The sequence below is a fragment of the Scyliorhinus canicula genome, chromosome 10 (genome assembly GCF_902713615.1).
Source record: "Scyliorhinus canicula chromosome 10, sScyCan1.1, whole genome shotgun sequence".
Classification (NCBI taxonomy): Eukaryota; Metazoa; Chordata; class Chondrichthyes; order Carcharhiniformes; family Scyliorhinidae; genus Scyliorhinus; species Scyliorhinus canicula.
This window is the reverse complement of record NC_052155.1, coordinates 948,541-967,792: the sequence shown is the minus strand read 5'-3', so window position 1 is coordinate 967,792 and position 19,252 is coordinate 948,541. Positions and strand designations below refer to the sequence as shown.

At 47.4% G+C, this 19,252-nt stretch overlaps 2 protein-coding genes across 2 annotated transcripts in view; both read left to right on the top strand.

The window, feature by feature from the left end:
* The window catches only part of LOC119972893 (ankyrin repeat and SOCS box protein 18-like), a 49,540-nt gene extending 49,251 nt beyond the window's left edge, over positions 1-289 (top strand). Inside the window, exon 6 of the mRNA XM_038810437.1 lies at positions 260-289. Coding sequence (XP_038666365.1) covers positions 260-289 — 30 coding nt within the window. The remainder of the gene's footprint in view (positions 1-259) is intronic.
* A 13,067-nt stretch (positions 290-13,356) lies between these two features.
* The window catches only part of LOC119972892 (dynein regulatory complex protein 11-like), a 78,136-nt gene continuing 72,240 nt past the window's right edge, over positions 13,357-19,252 (top strand). Inside the window, exon 1 of the mRNA XM_038810436.1 lies at positions 13,357-13,437. Within this exon, the coding sequence (XP_038666364.1) occupies positions 13,357-13,437 (81 nt within the window). The remainder of the gene's footprint in view (positions 13,438-19,252) is intronic.

Genomic DNA, 19,252 nt, shown 5'->3' with positions numbered 1-19,252 from the left:
TAACTATTTGGAATGTTAGCTGTTTGGTAATGTTAACTATTCGGTATTGCTAACTATTCGGTAATGTTAACTATTCGGTAACATTAACTATTCAGTAACATTAACTATTTGGTTATGTTAACTATTCAGTAACATTAACTAATCGGTAATGTTAACTATTCAATCCTCACCCTGTCCTCTAACTTGTTCAGACTGATCCCCGCAGCCAATTTACAGGATGCAACAGATCTGCTCAGATCTGCTCCCGTTTCACTTCTAGATCCGGGATCCGGATTATAGTTCCAGCTGATTATCACTGCTACATGAGTCTGGTATATGTGGGGTTAATGAGCATGAGGGTTTTGAGTTAAAATCATGCCCGTTTCCACTCTATACAGTTATTGACTGCTGGGGATGATATTTCTGTACAGATGAATGATATTATGGCCTGAGTATTAAAGTAGAGGGGTCAGTATGTACCTCATCAAGCCCACAGTACAGAGAGAGGCCATTCATCCCAGCCAGTCTATACCAGTGTTTAGGCTCCACATGAGCTTCCGCCTCTTTCACCCTTTCAACACATCCAGGTCCCTTCTCCCCTGCATTTCTCCAGCTTCACCCTGTAGGAATCAATACTATTCGTCTCAACAGGTTCCACATTCTCACCATCCTCTCGCTGATTACGTTTCTCCTGAACTACCTATTAGATTCCTTAGTTATGTTACAATCCCCTTTGAGACCGATAACTTTAAATATATATATTTGAATTCCTCATGACTGTCTCAAAGGATCAGAGAATAAGATTTTACCTTTGACTGTAACAAGCCAACTAAAATCAACATAGACTAAACATTACATCCAGGCGGCACAATGGCAGTGGTTAGCGCTGCTGCCTCACAGCACCAGGGACCCTGGTTCAATTCCCACCTTGGGTGACTGTGCGGAGTCTGCACGTTCTCCCTGTGTCTGCCTGGGTTTCCTCCGGGTGCTCCGGTTTCCTCCCACAGTCCAAAGGTGTGCTTTGGACACTGACAGTTAATCCGCCTAACCTGCACATTTTTGGACTGTGGGAGGAAACCGGAGCACCCGGAGGAAACCCACGCACACACGGGGAGAACGTGCAGACTCCACACAGTTTCCCAAACCCCTCAAAGGTTTTCAAAATCTTTTTTAACCTTCATAGCTCTATACCACAGATCAAATACCATCTCCTTTTCTCTAGAAAATTCCACAAAAGTGATTCTTCTTTAAATTTCTAAACCTTAGCCTGAACACTTGTTGAATTAATTCACAGACATTGAGAACAGTAATCTTTGCTGCAGCATAATCACTAGACTGTATATCTGAATGAAATAAATAAACTTGGAGCACCTTCTTCATCAACATTTTAGCGGAATATTCCTTACCCAGTCAAACCCCAGGAGTTGAATCGGAGTCATCATCAAGTCTTACTGACCCCTCATCACATAATCAAACCTTTTCTTAGCCAAGGTCAAATTTCCTACCTTTATTTCTCTCTGGAATGTGTGGTTTTTGCTGTTCAGAATTGAAGTTCAGGTTTTCATTTTTCACTTTCTGTTTATCGTTTTCCTCCCTTTCCAATAAAAGCTTATTCATTTCTATCTCTTTCTCGATTCTGGTTGCCTTCATTTGTAAATGAATCCTAGCCAACTCACTTTGCCTGCCTGTCATTCTTTTATTCCTGACATATCTATAGAAAGCTTCAGGGTTATACTTGATCTACCTGCCAAGGACTTCTCAAGGACTACCTGACAAGTGTGAGGTTGTCCATTTTGGAAGGACAAATCTGAATGCGGAATACAGGGTTAATGGTAGGGTTCTTGGCAATGTGGAGGAGCAGAGAGATCTTGGGGTCTATGTTCATAGTTCTTTGAAAGTTGCCACTCAAGTGGATAGAGCTGTGAAGAAGGTCTATGGTGTGCTAGCGTTCATTAGCAGAGGGATTGAATTTAAGAGCCGTGAGGTGATGATGCAGCTGTACAAAACCTTGGTCAGGCCACATTTGGAGTACTGTGTGCAGTTCTGGTCACCTCATTTTAGGAAGGATGTGGAAGCTTTGGAAAAGGTGCAAAGGAGATTTACCAGGATGTTGCCTGGAATGGAGAGTAGGTCATACGAGGAAAGGTTGAGGGTGCTAGGCCTTTTCTCATTAGAACGGAGAAGGATGAGGGGCGACTTGATAGAGGTTTATAAGATGATCAGGGGAATAGATAGAGTAGACAGTCAGAGACTTTTTCCCCGGGTGGAATACACCATTACAAGGGGACATAAATTTAAGATAAATGGTGGAAGATATAGAGGGCATGTCAGAGGTAGGTTCTTTACCCAGAGAGTAGTGGGGGCATGGAATGCACTGCCTGTGGTAGTAGTTGAGTCGGAAAAGTTAGGGACCTTCAAGCGGCTATTGGATAGGTACTTGGATTAGGGTAGAATAATGGAGTGTAGGTTAACTTCTTAAGGGCAGCACGGTAGCATTGTGGATAGCACAATTGCTTCACAGCTCCAGGGTCCCAAGTTCGATTTCGACTTGGGTCACTGTCTGTGTGGAGTCTGCACATCCTCCCCGTGACTGCGTGGGTTTCCTCCGGGTACTCCGGTTTCCTCCCACAGTCCAAAGATGTGCAGGTTGGGTGGATTGGCCATGAAAAATTGTCCAAAATTCTATGATTAACCTAGGACAAAAGTTCGGCGCAACATCGTGGGCCGAAGGGCCTGTTCTGTGCTGTATTTCTCTATCTCTATCTCCCCTCCTGGCTCTTCTTAGCTCTCTCTTTAGAGCCTTCCTAGCTAACTTGTAACTCTCAAGCGCCCTTACTGAACCTTCACATCTCATCTTTACATAAGCCTCCTTCTTCCTCTTTTTTAAAAAAAATAATTTTTATTCAAGTTTTTTAATAACAATTACAATAACTAATTTTCTCCCCACAATTTAAAACAAACAAGGCATGTTTCCACGCCGAAACAAAACAAGAAAAGAACTCTCCCCCCAAAATAAATAATAACAAATAGCAATACAAGAAAGAAGAAAATAACATAACAAACCCACCACCACAAACCCCCCCCCAACCATCACCAAACCATCACATATACTAAGTTTTGTCTAATCGCATCATAATTGCCTTTCCCCCAGCTATAACTCTTGCTTTGCGGTATATACCTATCCCTTTCCATGGCTAAAGTAAACGTAACCGAATTGTGGTCACTATCACCAAAGTGCTCACCTACCTCCAAATCTAACACCTGTCCTGGTTCATTACCCAGTACCAAATCCAATATGGCCTTACCTCTCGTTGGCCTATCTACATACTGCGTCAGGAAACCCTCCTGCACACATTGGACAAAAACGGACCCATCTCAAGAACTCGAACTATAGCGTTTCCGGTCAATATTTGGAAAGTTAAAGTTCCCCCATAACAACTACCCTGTTATTTTCGCTCCTATCCAGAATCATCTTTGCAATCCTTTCCTCTACATCTCTGGAACTTTTCAGAGGCCTATAGAAAACTCCCAACAGGGTGACCTCTCCTTTCCTGTTTCTAACCTCAGCCCATACTACCTCAGTAGACGAGTCCTCATCAAACCTTTCTTTTATTAAATAAACGTCCTTTCTGCCACCGTAATACTGTCCTTGACTAACAATGCCACCCCTCCCCCTCTTTTACCACCTTCCCTGAGCTTATTGAAATATCTAAACCCCGGCACCTGCAACAACCATTCCTGTCCCTGCTCTATCTATGTCTCCGAAATGGCCACAACATCGAAGTCCCAGGTACTAACCCATGCCGCAAGTTCACCCACCTTATTCCGGATGCTCCTGGTTTTGAAGTAGACACACTTTAAACCACCTTCCTTCCTGCCGGTACACTCCTGCAACCTTGAAACCTACAATTCAGGTTCCCATCCCCCTGTTGAATTAGTTTAAACCCTCCCGCAGAGCATTAGCAAATCCCCCCCCCCCCCCCCGAGGATATTAGTACCCCTCTGGTCCAGGTGTAGATCATCCCGTTTGTAAGGATCTGTTTTGGGGCCACTGCTGTTTGTCATTTTTATAAATGACCTGGAAGAGGGTGTAGAAGGATGGGTTAGTAAATTTGCAGATGACACGAAGGTCGGTGGAGTTGTGGATAGTGCTGAAGGATGTTATAGGATACAGAGGGACATAGATAAGCTGCAGAGCTGGGCTGAGAGGTGGCAGATGGAGTTTAATGCGGAAAAGTGTGAGGTGGTTCACTTTGGAAGGAGTAACAGGAATGCTGAGTACTGGGCTAATGGCAAGATTCTTGGTAGTGTAGATGAACAGAGAGATCTCGGCATCCAGTTACATAAATCCCTGAAAGTTGCCACCCAGGTTAATAGGGCTGTTAAGAAGGCATATGGTGTGCTAGCCTTTATAAGCAGGGGGATTGAGTTTCGGAGCCACAAGGTCATGCTGCAGCTGTACATAACTCTGGTGCGGCCGCACCTGGAGTACTGCATGCAGTTCTGGTCACCACATTATAGGAAGGATGTGGAAGCTTTTGAAAGGGTTCAGAGCAGATTTACTAGGATGTTGCCTGGTATGGAGGGAAGGTCTTACGAGGAAAGGCTCAGGGACTTGAGATTGTTTTCGTTAGAGAGGAGAAGGCTGAGAGGTGACTTAATAGAGACATATAAGATAGTCAGAGGGGTAGATAGGGTGGACAGTGAGAGTCTCTTTCCTCGGATGGTGATGACCAACACGAGGGGACATAGCTTTAAATTGAGGGGTGATAGATATAGGACAGATGTCAGAGGCAGTTTCTTTACTCAGAGAGTAGTAGGGGTGTGGAACGCCCTGCCTGCAACAGTAGTAGACTCGCCAACTTTAAGGGCATTTAAGTGGTCACTGGATAGACATATGGATGAAAATGGAATAGTGTAGGTCAGATAGGCTTCAGATGGATTCACAGGTCGGCGCAACATCGAGGGCCGAAGGGCCCGTACTGCGCTGTAATGTTCTATGTTCTAGGTCCCACCTACCCCAGAATGAGCCCCAATTGTCCAGGAATCTGAAACCCTCCCTCCTGCACCATCCCTGTAGCCACGTGGTCAACTGCTCTCTCTCCCTATTACTCGACTCGCCAGCACGTGGCACGGGTAAAACCCAGAGATAATAACTCTGTCCTAGATCTAAGTTTCCACCCTAGCTTCCTGAATACCTGCCTTAAATCCCTATCCCTTTTCCTACCTATGTCATTGGTACCTATGTGGACCATGACTTGGGGCTGCTTCTCAAGACATCGCGGCCCCTGGCACCTGGGAGGCAACACACCAACCGCGAGTCTCTCTCGTTCCCACAAAATCTCCCATCTATCCCCCTAACTATGGAGTCTCCAATGACTATTGCTCTATTCCTCTCCACCCTTCCCTTCTGAGCAACAGGGACAGACTCTGTGCCAGAGATCTGTACCCCATGGCTTATCCCTGGTAGGTCCCCCACCCCCACCAGTATCCAAAGCGGTATACCTGTTACTAAGGGGAATGACCACAGGGGATCCCTGTACTGACTGCTTCCCCCCAGCCCCTCTCACCGTCACCCATCTATCTTTATTCTTTGGTATAACTACCTCCCTGAAGCTCCTATCTATGACCCCCTCTGCCTCCCGAATGATCCGAAGTTCATCCAACTCCAGCTCCAGTTCCCTAATGCGGTTTCTGAGGAGCTGGAGATGGGAGCACTTCCCACAGATGAAATCAGCAGGGACACTGACGGCATCCCTCACCTCAAACATTCTGCAGGAGGAGCATTGTACTGCCTTCCCTGACATCACCTCCAGATAAAAACAAGAAAAAGAAAGGAAGAGCTTACCTGATATTCCCTCAACCCCTTCGGTTAAAGTAGGTGGAAGGGTGGGGGACACTACCGGTGCAGTGTCTAGGGTTTAGCAACTGCCCAACGTATATACAGGTACTACACACCTTCCCAGAAATCCCCATGGCCAACTTCCGGTTTCCTGCTCTGAAAGAAAAACAACTCAGAGAAAAGTAAGTTAAAAGACAGCGTGGATAGTCAGAGGCTTTTCCCCAGGGTAGAGGGGTCAATTACTAGGGGGCATAGGTTTAAGGTGCGAGGGGCAAAGTTTAGAGGAGATGCACGAGGTAAGTTTTTTACACAGGGGGTAGTGGGTGCCTGGAACTCGCTGCCGGAGGAGGTGGTGGAAGCAGGGACGATAGTGACATTTCAGGGGCATCTTGACAAATACATGAATAGGATGGGAATAGAGGGATAAGGACCCAGGAAGTGCAGAAGATTTTAGTTTAGACGGGCAGCATGGTCAGCACAGGCTTGGAGGGGCGAAGGGCCTGTTCCTGTGCTGTACTTTTTGGTCTTTCTTTGTTCTTTGTGAACGTGGAGAGCATGATTGGGAACTTTGCAGATGACACAAAGATTGGCCGAGTTGTGGACAGTGAAGAGGAAAGTTACAACCTTGCAGATTATATAGATGGATTGGTGGAGTGGCCGATAAAGTGACAGATGGAATTTAACACCGAGTAGTGTGAGGTCATGCATTTTAGGGAGGTCAAACAGTTGTAGGGAGTACACAATAAATGGGAACATACTAAGAGAGGTAGATGAAGTGAGAGATCTTGGTGTACAGGGACACAGGTCCCTCAGGGCAGCAGTTCAAGTTGACTAGATTGTAAAGAAAGCAAATGGAATGCTCTCCTTCATTGGCAGAGGTACAGAATATAAACGTAAGGATATAATGTTGGAATCGTATAAAACACTGGTGAGGCCACAACTGGAGTATTGTGTGCAGTTCTGGCCAGCACATTACAGGAAGGACGTTACTGCTTTGGAGAGAGAGCAGAGGAGGTTTATAAGAATGTGGCCAGGGCTGGAAAAGTGAGGCTCCGAGGAGAGATTGGAGGTTGGGGTTCTTTTCCTTGGAACAAAGAAGGCTGAGGGGTGACTTAATTGAGGTGCACAAAATTGAGGTGAAGAGAAAGAGTGGACAGGATAAAATTGTTTCGTCTGAATCTTCAGCACTGACATTACCGTTGAATCCGGACTCCTCGTTTTTATGGTCACCTTCAGTCTCAGAGTTCTCAGAACCTGGGTAACTACTAGATTTTACCTTTGTCAAACCCCTGTGAAGAATTATTCCCATAGAGATCATTTCATTAGTACCAGCAGAATCAGACTCCCTACAATCTGATATGTGATCAATGTCTTTCAACGTTTCTTCCTTTGAGTCACTTACTTCCCAATGAGTTTTCCTAACTCCCACATTCCCAGCCATTGGCATCTCATGTACTCTCTGCAGGACTTTCCTCGGACTCTCTGTAATCCTGGGTGAAGCTACAACCTTCACTCCTGCCAACTCATTCCCCAAAAGTAAGTCTACTCCATCCACTGGTAATTCCGTAACCACACCAGAGAGTGGTTCCGTGATCCAGCAGAGGGCAGCAGAGCAGAGCTCCTGATCAGCTGTTCTGGGGAAATTTGCATATGTGCAGTGCGGTCAGCCTAAGTTGAAGGTGGTTTGTGGAGGGGCTGTTGTCAAGTGACAGTTAAACCCGAAACACTTCGTGAGTGTTTCCCACCCTACCTCCTCCTCTAACCAACCCCCCCACCCCACGGTGGTTGGGAAGCGGGAGCAGGGGCCTGTCGTGAAGGTGAGTGAGTGCCTTTAAATTTGCTTACCTTTCAGCGGGAGCAGGGTTTGAGGGAATATCAGGTAAGCTCTTCCTTTCTTTTTCTTTTTCTTGTTTTTTTTAAAATCTAGAGGTGATGTCAGGGAAGGCAGTACAATGCTCCTCCTGCAGAATGTTTGAGGTGAGGGACGCCGTCAGTGTCCCTGCTGATTTCATCTGTGGGAAGTGCACCCAACTCCAGCTCCTCAAAAACCGTGTTAGGGACCTGGAGCTTGAGCTGGATGAACTTCGGATCATTCGGGAGGCAGAGGGGGTCATAGATAGGAGCTTCAGGGAAGTAGTTACACCAAAGACTGGAGATAGATGGGTAACTGTAAGAGGGACTGGGAAGAAGCAGTCAGTGCAGGGACCCCCTGCGGTCGTTCCCCTGAGTAACAAGTATACCGTTTTGGATACTTGTGGGGGGGACGACTTACCAGGGGTAAGCCATGGCACGGAGTCTGTCCCTGTTGCTCAGAAGAGAAGGGGGGAAAGGAGTAGAGCATTAGTAATTGGGGACTCAATAGTCAGGGGCACAGATAGGAGATTTTGTGGGAGCGAGAGAGACTCACGTTTGGTATGTTGCCTCCCAGGTGCAAGGGTGCGTGATGTCTCGGATCGTGTTTTCCGGGTCCTTAAGGGGGAGGGGGAGCAGCCCCAAGTCGTAGTCCACATTGGCACTAACGACATAGGTAGGAAAGGGGACAAGGATGTCAGGCAGGCCTTTAGGGAGCTAGGATGGAAGCTCAGAGCGAGAACAAACAGAGTTGTTATCTCTGGGTTGTTGCCCGTGCCACGTGATAGTGAGATGAGGAATAGGGAGAGAGAGCAATTAAACACGTGGCTACAGGGATGGTGCAGGCGGGAGGGATTCAGATTTCTGGATAACTGGGGCTCTTTCTGGGGAAGGTGGGACCTCTATAGACAGGATGGTCTACATCTGAACCTGAGGGGCACCAATATCCTGGGGGGGAGATTTGTTAGTGCTCTTTGGGGGGGTTTAAACTAATTCAGCAGGGGCATGGGAACCTGGATTGTAGTTTTGGGGTACGGGAGATTAAGAGTATAGAGGTCAGGAGCACAGATTTGACTTCGCAGGAGGGTGCCAGTGTTCAGGTAGGTGGTTTGAAGTGTGTCTACTTCAATGCCAGGAGTATACGAAATAAGGTAGGGGAACTGGCAGCATGGGTTGGTACCTGGGACTTCGACGTTGTGGCCATTTCAGAGACATGGATAGAGCAGGGACAGGAATGGTTGTTGCAGGTTCTGGGGTTTAGGTGTTTTAGTAAGCTCAGAGAAGGGGGCAAACGAGGGGGAGGTGTGGCCCTGCTAGTCAAGGACAGTATTACGGTGGCGGAAAGGACGCTAGATGGGGACTCTTCTTCCGAGGTAGTATGGGCTGAGGTTAGAAACAGGAAAGGAGAGGTCACCCTGTTGGGAGTTTTCTATAGGCCACCTAATAGTTCTAGGGATGTAGAGGAAAGGATGGCGAAGATGATTCTGGAAAAGAGTGAAAGTAACAGGGTAGTTGTTATGGGAGACTTTAACTTTCCTAATATTGACTGGAAAATATATAGTTCGATTATAAATTGTATCTTTTATAATCCTCTCCAAGACTTAGATGGGTCGTTCTTTGTACAATGTGTGCAGGAGGGTTTCCTGACACAATATGTTGACAGGCCAACAAGATGCGAGGCCACATTGGATTTGGTTTTGGGTAATGAACCAGGCCAGGTGTTAGATCTGGAGGTAGGTGAGCACTTTGGAAACAGTGACCACAATTCGGTGACCTTTACGTTAGTGATGGAAAGGGATAAGTATACCCCGCAGGGCAAGAGTTATAGCTGGGGGAAGGGCAATTATGATGCCATTAGACATGACTTAGGATGTGTAGGTTGGAGAAGTAGGCTGCAAGGGTTGGGCACACTGGATGTGTGGAGCTTGTTCAAGGAACAGCTATTGCATGTTCTTGATAAGTACGTACCAGTCAGGCAGGGAGGAAGGGGTCGAGCGAGGGAACCGTGGTTTACCAAAGAAGTGGAATCTCTTGTTAAGAGGAAGAAGGAGGCCTATGTGAAGATGAGGCGTGAAGTTTCAGTTGGGGCGCTTGATAGTTACAAGGAAGCGAGGAAGGATCTAAAGAGAGAGCTGAGACGAGTAAGGAGGGGACATGAGAAGTCTTTGGCAGGTAGGATCAAGGAAAACCCAAAAGCTTTCTATAGGTATGTCAGGAATAAAAGAATGACTAGGGTAAGAGTAGGGCCAGTCAAGGACAGTGGTGGGAAGTTGTGTGTGGAGGCTGAGGAGATAAGCGAGATACTAAAATAATACTTTTCGTCAGTATTCACTCAAGAAAAAGATAATATTGTCGTGGAGAATGCTGAGACCCAGGCTATTAGAATAGATGGCATTGAGGTGCGTAGGGAAGAAGTGTTGGCAATTCTGGACAAGGTGAAAATAGATAAGTCCCCGGGGCCTGATGGGAATTTTCCTAGGATTCTCTGGGAAGCCAGGGAAGAGATTGCTGAGCCTTTGGCTTTGATTTTTATGTCATCATTGGCTACAGGAATAGTGCCAGAGGACTGGAGGATAGCAAATGTGGCCCCTTTGTTCAAGAAGGGGAGTAGAGATAACCCCGGTAACTATAGGCCGGTGAGCCTAACGTCTGTGGTGGGTAAAGTCTTGGAGAGGATTATAAAAGATACAATTTATAATCATCTAGATAGGAATAATATGATTAGGGATAGTCAGCATGGTTTTGTGAAGGGTAGGTCATGCCTCACAAACCTTATCGAGTTCTTTGAGAAGGTGACTGAACAGGTAGACGAGGGTAGAGCAGTTGATGTGGTGTATATGGATTTCAGTAAAGCGTTTGATAAGGTTCCCCACGGTCGGCTATTGCAGAAAATACGGAGGCTGGGGATTGAGGGTGATTTAGAGATGTGGATCAGAAATTGGCTAGTTGAAAGAAGACAGAGAGTGGTAGTTGATGGGAAATGTTCAGAATGGAGTTCAGTTACGAGTGGCGTACCACAAGGATCTGTTCTGGGGCCGTTGCTGTTTGTCATTTTTATAAATGACCTAGAGGAGGGCGCAGAAGGATGGGTGAGTAAATTTGCAGACGACCCTAAAGTCGGTGGAGTTGTAGACAGTGTGGAAGGATGTTGCAGGTTACAGAGGGACATAGATAAGCTGCAGAGCTGGGCTGAGAGGTGGCAAATGGAGTTTAATGTGGAGAAGTGTGAGGTGATTCACTTTGGAAAGAATAACAGGAATGAGGAATATTTGGCTAATGGTAAAATTCTTAGCAGTGTGGATGAGCAGAGGGATCTCGGTGTCCATGTACATAGATCCCTGAAAGTTGCCACCCAGGTTGATAGGGTTGTGAAGAAGGCCTATGGTGTGTTGACCTTTATTGGTAGAGGGATTGAGTTCCGGAGCCATGAGGTCATGTTGCAGTTGTACAAAACTCTAGTACGGCCGCATTTGGAGTATTGCGTATAGTTCTGGTCGCCTCATTATAGGAAGGAAGTGGAAGCTTTGGAACGGGTGCAGAGGAGATTTACCAGGATGTTGCCTGGTATGGAGGGAAAATCTTATGAGGAAAGGCTGATGGACTTGAGGTTGTTTTCGTTAGAGAGAAGAAGGTTAAGAGGTGACTTAATAGAGGCATACAAAATGATCAGAGGGTTAGATAGGGTGGACAGCGAGAGCCTTCTCCCGCGGATGGAGGTGGCTAGCACGAGGGGACATAGCCTTAAATTGAGGGGTAATAGATATAAGACCATAAGACCATAAGACATAGGAGTGGAAGTAAGGCCATTCGGCCCATCGAGTCCACTCCACCATTCAATCATGGTTGATTTCAACTCCATTTACCCGCTCTCTCCCCATAGCCCTTAATTCCTCGAGAAATCAAGAATTTATCAATTTCTGTCTTAAAGACACTCAATGTCCCGGCCTCCACCGCCCTCTGTGGCAATGAATTCCACATATAGGACAGAGGTCAGAGGTGGGTTTTTTACGCAAAGAGTGGTGAGGCCGTGGAATGCCCTACCTGCAACAGTAGTGAACATGCCAACATTGAGGGCATTTAAAAGTTTATTGGATAAGCATATGGATGATAAGGGCATAGTGTAGGTTAGATGGCCTTTAGTTTTTTTTCCATGTCGGTGCAATATCGAGGGCCGAAGGGCCTGTACTGCGCTGTATCGTTCTATGTTCTATGTTCACACCAACTACCAGACCTGGGGAACCACACTCCAATTGTACTTTACTCAATGGAATTGGAACACAATCTCCACCTAACCCATTCATTCCTCCCTCAACTATCATTGAGCTCTCTGGATCGAAAACCAAATCATTTTCCAGTAAAAGCGTTTGAGTAGTATTTATGTCCTTTAAAATAGTTCTGAGTTTGACGACATCTTCCAGAGTCGTCCTGTTATATTGCTACAAACCTGGGCCGAGATTCTCCCCTACCCGGCGGGGCGGGGGTGGGGGGGGGGATCCGAGTGGCCGTCGGGAAGTCTCTGCGCCTTTCGGGGCCAGGCCCTCACATTGAGGGGCTAGGCCCGCGCCGGAGTGGTTCCCGCTCCTCCGGCTGGCGTGAACGACCTTTGGCTTCGCCGGCCGGACTTCGCCGGCCGGCGTAAGTCCGCCCATGTGCCGGAGCGTCAGCGGCTGCTGACATCATCCCGGTGTAGGGGAGGGGGTCTCTTCCGCCTCTGCCATCGTGAAGACCATGGCGAAGGTGGTAAAAAAAAGAGTGCAGCCACGGCAGAGGCCCGCCTGCCGATCGGTGGGCCAGGCCCATCCCTGGGGTCAGACCGCCCCACGGCCCCCCCCCCCCCCCACCCCAGGACCCCGGCGCCCGCCAGCGCAGCCAATCCCGCCGGTACGGTAGGTGGTTTAATCCACGCTGGCGGGAGAGTCCTGTCAGCGGCAGCACTTGGGCCCATCGTGGGCCGGAGGATCGCCGGGGGGGGGGGGGGGGGGGGGGGGGGCGCTGACCGGCGCAGCGCGATTCCTGCCCCCGCTGAATCTCGGGTGGCGGAGAATTCGGGACACGGCGGGGGCGGGATTGACGCCGGGGGGGGGGGGAGAATCCCGCCCCAGGTGTCTCTTTTTCAGTTATAGTGTAACCCAAACTTAACCATCTACTATGTCCATTAATCATCCATGGATCAAACATAATAACAGAGAAATAAAAGAAAGAGAAATGAGGGAATAAAGAGGAAGGATCCTGACAATGTAACCATACTGATTGTTCAATGAATACACGAGAAGTAAGTGTGATCACGTCTTTATTTCAGTGCTGGTAAATTCCAGTGTGTTCATTTCCAGGATAAAGCCCCAGTTTGTTATGATCGTCGGGGAGACCAATAACTTTACATTGGTCACCACGATTCAATGCTTTTTTCAAAAGGATCACAGGACAAGGTTCCAGATTTTAAGACTTTTACTGTAGCAAACCCGTCGCCATGGTAATCAGGCCACATCACCAGGCAAAACGATCAGGAGGTCACATACATGTCTTTCCATTATTACATTTTACCTTAAATTAAAAAGACAGTTAAAACATAACCATCGCATAAAACCTCACATTCATAACAGTGACTTTTAGCTTTGGAAACCCCCACAAATGGAAACATTTCTCTGTCCAGAAAAGCAAATTGCTGCAGATGCTGGAAGTTTGAAATGAAGAATCAGGCAACGCACCTCAATGACATTGGCCCTGACATTGATGGTAATGAAATGCTTCGAGAGGTTGGTCATGAGGTACATCAACTCCATACACCCAGAATGCCGAGATCCACTGCAATTCACATAACTGCCGCAACCGGTCCACAGCAGGAGCCATCTCCCAGAGAGCATCTCGACAACAAGGCCTCGTACATCAGGCTGTGATTCATTGACTACAGCTCCACCTTCAATACCATAATACCAGCCAAACTCATAGCAAAGCTCCAAAACCTAGGACTTGGCTCCTCCCTCTGCAACTGAATCCTCAATTGCTTGCTGAGAAGGGGAGTACTTTTTTAAAAATAACTTACTGTTGGGAGTTTCCAGCTGAATCCGGTCGGGGTGAGGACAGAGTGACTGCTGGGTAAGTAGTAAAGATTTAAATTGTTTGCGCAGGCCCATAACAGCCGATTGCTGTTCTTGTGTGGGGCGCAGTGGTTGCTGGTAAGTGTTTTATTTTTACCTCTATTTCAGTTTGGCAGTTCCTAAACCCTAGACACTACACCTGTACTGTCCCCCACCCTTCCACCTCCTCTAACCTAAGGGGGAGAGTGAATAACAGGTAAGCTCTTTCTTTCTTTTTCTTGTTTTATCCAGAGGGGATGTCAGGGAAGGCAGTGCAATGTTCCTCCTGCAGACTGTTTGAGGTGAGGGACGCTGTCAGTGTCCCTGCTGATTTCACCTGTGGGAAGTGCACCCATCTCCAGCTCCTCAGAAACCACGTTAGGGAACTGGAGCTGGAGCTGGATGAACTTCGGATCATTCGGGAGGCAGAGGTGGTCACAGATAGTAGCTTCAGGGATGTAGTTACTCCGAAGAATCAAGATAGATGGGTGACGGTGAGAAGGGCTGGGAGGAAGCAGTCAGTGCAGGGATCCTCTGTGGTCGTTCCCCTCAGTAACAAGTATACCACTTTGGATACTGTTGAGGGGGACGACCTACTAGGGGTAAGCCATGGTGAATGGATCTCCAGCACTGAGTCCGTCCCTGTGGCTCAGAAGGGAAAGAGGGAGAGCAGGAGAGCAATAGTTATTGGTGACTCGATAGTTAGAGGGACAGATAGACGGTTCTGTGGCAGCGAAAGAGACTCACGGATGGTATGTTGCCTCCCGGGTGCCAGAGTCCGTGACGTCTTGGACCGTGTTTTCAGAATCCTTAACGGGGAAGGGGAACAGTCACAAGTTGTGATACACATTGGTACCAACGACATAGGTAAGAGAAGGGACGGGGATTTAAACAGGAATTTAGGGAGCTAGGGTGGAAGCTGAGAGCCAGGACAAACCATGTTGTCATCTCTGGTTTGTTGCCGGTGCCACATGCTAGTGAGGTGAGGAACAGGGAGAGAGTGCAGATAAACACGTGGCTGCAGGGATGGTGTAGGAGGGAGGGTTTCAGTTACGTGGATAATTGGAGCACATTCTGGGGAAGGTGGGACCTGTACAGACAGGACGGTTTGCACCAGAACCAGAGGGGCACCAATATCCTGGGAGGGAAATTTGCTACGGCTCTTCGGGGGGGGTTTAAACTAATTTGTCAGGGGGCTGGGAAAACAAGCTGTAGTCCAGAAGCCAGTGTTGAGAGTAGTGAGGTACTGAGGAGGGTATCAAGGTCGCAGGAGTGTACCGGCAGACAGAAAGGTGGGTTGAAGTGTGTCTACTTCAATGCAAGGAGCATCCGGAATAAGGTAGGTGAACTTGGAGCGTGGATTGGTACTTGGGACTACGATGTTGTGGCCATTACAGAGACATGGTTAGAACAGGGACAGGAATGGTTGTTGGAAGTTCCGGGGTATAGATGTTTCAGTAAGACTAGGGAAGGTGGTAAAAGAGGTGGAGGAGTAGCATTGTTAATCAAGGATAGTTTAACGGCTGCAGAAAGGCAGTTCGAAGGGGATCTGCCTACTGAGGTAATATGGGCTGAGGTTAGAAATAGGAAAGGAGCGGTCACATTGTTAGGAGTTTTTTATAGGCCCCCAAATAGTAATAGAGATGTGGAGGAAGAAATTGCAAAACAGATTATGGATAGGTGTGGAGGTTTCAGGGTAGTTATCATGGGTGAATTTAACTTTCCAAATATTGATTGGAACCTCTATAGGTCGAACAGTTCGGATGGGGCAGTTTTTGTTCAGTGTGTGCAGGAGGGTTTCCTGACACAATATGTGGATAGGCCGACAAGAGGGGGGGCCACATTGGATTTGGTACTGGGTAATGAACTGGGCCAAGTGTTAGATTTGTTTGTGGGAGAGTACTTTGGAGATAGTGACCACAATTCGGTGTCTTTCACTATTGCAATGGAGAGGGATAGGACCATACGGCAGGGCAAGGTTTATAATTGGGGGATGGGTAATTATGATGTGATTAGGCAAGAATTAGGGAGCATAAAATGGGAACAGAAACTGTCAGGGAAAGGCACAAATGAAAAGTGGAGCTTGTTCAAGGAACAATACTCCATGCCCTTGATAGGTATGGCCCTGTCAGGCAGAGAGGAAATTGCCGTGTGAGGGAACCATGGTTCACAAAAGAGGTTGAATGTCTTGTCAAGAGGAAAAAGGAAGAGTATGTAAGGATGAGAAAACAAGGTTCAGTTGGGTCGCTTGAGGGTTACAAGGTAGCAAGGAATGAGCTAGGAGGGGGCATGAGAAGTCCTTGGCGGGTCAGATCAAGAAAAACCCCAAGGCTTTTTACTCTTATGTGAGAAATAAAAGAATGACCAGGGTGAGCGTAGGGCTGGTCAAGGACAGTAGTTAGAACTTGTGCATGGAGTCAGAAGAGATAGGAGAGGCGTTGAATGAATACTTTTCTTCAGTGTTCACCAAGGAGAGGGGTCATGTTTTTGAGGATGAGAGTGAGATACAGGTGGGTAGGCTGGAAGAGGTAGATATTCTGAGGAAGGATCTATTAGTAATTTTGAAAAACCTGAGGGTCGACAAGTCCCCTGGGCCAGATGGGATATATCCTAGGATTCTTTGGGAGGCAAGGGATGAGATTGCAGAGCCTTTGGCTTTGATCTTTGGGCCCTCACTGTCCACGGGGATAGTGCCAGAGGACTGGAGAGTGGCGAATGTTGTTCCTCTGTTCAAGAAAGGGAATAGGAATGACCCTGGTAATTATAGGCCGGTTAGTCTTACTTCGGTGGTCGGTAAATTAATGGAAAAAGTCCTGAGGGATAGGATTTATGACCATTTGGAAAGATGCAGCTTAAAAGTTGCCACTCAAGTGGATAGAGCTGTGAAGAAGGCCTATGGTGTGCTAGCGTTCATTAGCAGAGGGATTGAATTTAAGAGCCGTGAGGTGATGATGCAGCTGTACAAAACCTTGGTAAGGCCACATTTGGAGTACTGTGTGCAGTTCTGGTCGCCTCATTTTAGGAAGGATGTGGAAGCTTTGGAAAAGGTGCAAAGGAGATTTACCAGGATGTTGCCTGGAATGGAGAGTAGGTCAGGCGAGGAAAGATTGAGGGTGCTAGGCCTTTTCTCATTAGAACGGAGAAGGATGAGGGGCGACTTGATAGAGGTTTATAAGATGATCAGAGGAATAGATAGAGTAGACAGTCAGAGACTTTTTCCCCGGGTGGAACAAACCATTACAAGGGGACATAAATTTAAGGTGAATGGTGTAAGATATAGGGTGGATCTCAGAGGTAGGTTCATTACCCAGAGAGTAGTGGGGGCATGGAATGCACTGCCTGTGGAAGTAGTTGCGTTGGAAACGTTAGGGACCTTCAAGCGGCTATTGGATAGGTACATGGATTAGGGTAGAATGATGGAGTGCAGATTAATTTGTTCTTAAACTAGGACAAAAGTTCGGCACAACATCGTGGGCCGAAGGGCCTGTTCTGTGCTGTATTTTTCTATGTTTAATCCGGGATAGTCAACACGGATTTGTGAAGGGTAAGTCTTGCCTCACAAATTTGATTGAATTCTTTGAGGAGGTAACTAATTGTGTAGATGAAGGTAGAGCAGTTGATGTCGTATACATGGATTTTAGTAAGGCGTTTGATAAGGTTCCCCACGGTCGGCTCATGATGAAAGTAAGGAGGTGTGGGATAGAGGGAAATTTGGCCAATTGGATAAGTAACTGGCTATCACATAGAAGACAGAGGGTGGTGGTGGATGGAAAATTTTCAGACTGGAGACCAGTTACCAGCGGTGTACCACAGGGATCAGTGCTGGGTCCTCTGCTATTTGTGATTTTTATCAATGACTTGGAGGAGGGGGCTGAAGGGTGGGTCAGTAAATTTGCTGATGACACCAAGATTGGTGGAGTCGTGGATGAGGTGGAGGGCTGTTGTAGGCTGCAAAGAGACATTGATAGGATGCAGAGCTGGGCCGAAAAATGGCAGATGGAGTTGAACCCTGATACATGCGAGGTGATTCATTTTGGTAGAAAAAATTTGAATGTGGATTGCAGGGTCAACGGCAGGGTTCTGAGGAATGTGGAGGAACAGAGAGATCTCGGAGTTCATGTCCACAGATCTCTGAAGGTTGCCACTCAAGTGGATAGAGCTGTGAAGAAGGCCTATAGTGTGTTTGCGTTTATTAACACGGGGCTTGAGTTTAAGAGCCGTGGGGTTATGCTGCAACTGTACATGACCCTAGTGAGACCACATTTGGAGTATTGTCTGCAGTTCTGGTCACCTCACTATAGGAAGGATGTGGAAGCATTGGAAAGGGTGCAAAGGAGATTTACCAGGATGCTGCCTGGTTTGCAGGATATGTCTTATGAGGAAAGGTTGAGGGAGCTAGGGCTTTTCTCTTTGGAGCGGAGGAGGATGAGAGGCGACTTAATAGAGGTTTATAAGATGATGAAGGGGATAGATAGAGTGGACGTTCAGAGACTATTTCCACGGGTGGATGTAGCTGTTACAAGGGGGCATAACTATAAGGTTCAGGGTGGGAGATATAGGAGGGATGTCCGAGGTAGGTTCTTTACTCAGAGAGTGGTTAGGGTGTGGAATGGACTGCCTGCTATGATTGTGCAGTTGGACACTTTAGGAACTTTCAAGCGGTTATTGGATAGGCACATGGAGCACACCAGAATGACAGGGAGTGGGATAGCTTGATCTTGGTTTCGGACAATGCTCAGCGCAACATCGAGGGCCGAAGGGCCTGTTCTGTGCTGTACTGTTCTATGTTCTATGTTCAACTTCCTGACCCACAGACCATAATCAGTAAGAATAAACAACAACACCTCCTCCGCAATAGTCCTCAATACCGGTGCCCTGCAAGGCTGCGTATGTAGCCCCCTACTCTACTCCATGTACACACAACGACTGTGTGGCAAAATTTGGTTCCAACTCCATCTACAAGTTTGCTAATAATATGACCGTAGTGGGCCGGATCTCAAACAAGAGTCAGAATACAGGAGGGAGATAGAGAACCTGGCGGAGTGGTGTAGCGACAACAATCTCTCCCTCAATGCCAGCAAAACTAACGAGCTGGTCATCGACTTCAGGAAGCAAAGTACTGTACACACCCCTGTCAGTATCAACGGGGCCGAGGTGGAGATGGTTAGCAGTTTCAAATTCCTAAATGTGCACATCACCAAAAATCTGTCCACTTCGACGCTATCACCAAGAAAGCACAACAGCGCCTATACTCCCTCGGGAAACTAAGGAAATTTGGCACATCCACATTAACCCTTACCAACTTTTACAGATGCACTATAGAGAGCATCCTATCGGGCTGCATCACAGCCTGGGTATGGCAACTGCTCGGCCCAGGACCGCAAGGAACTTCAGAGAGTTGTGAACACCGCCCAGTCCATCACACGAACCTGCCTCCCATCCATTGATTCCATCTACACCTCCCGCTGCCGGGGGAAAGCGGGCAGCATAATCAAGGATCCCTCCC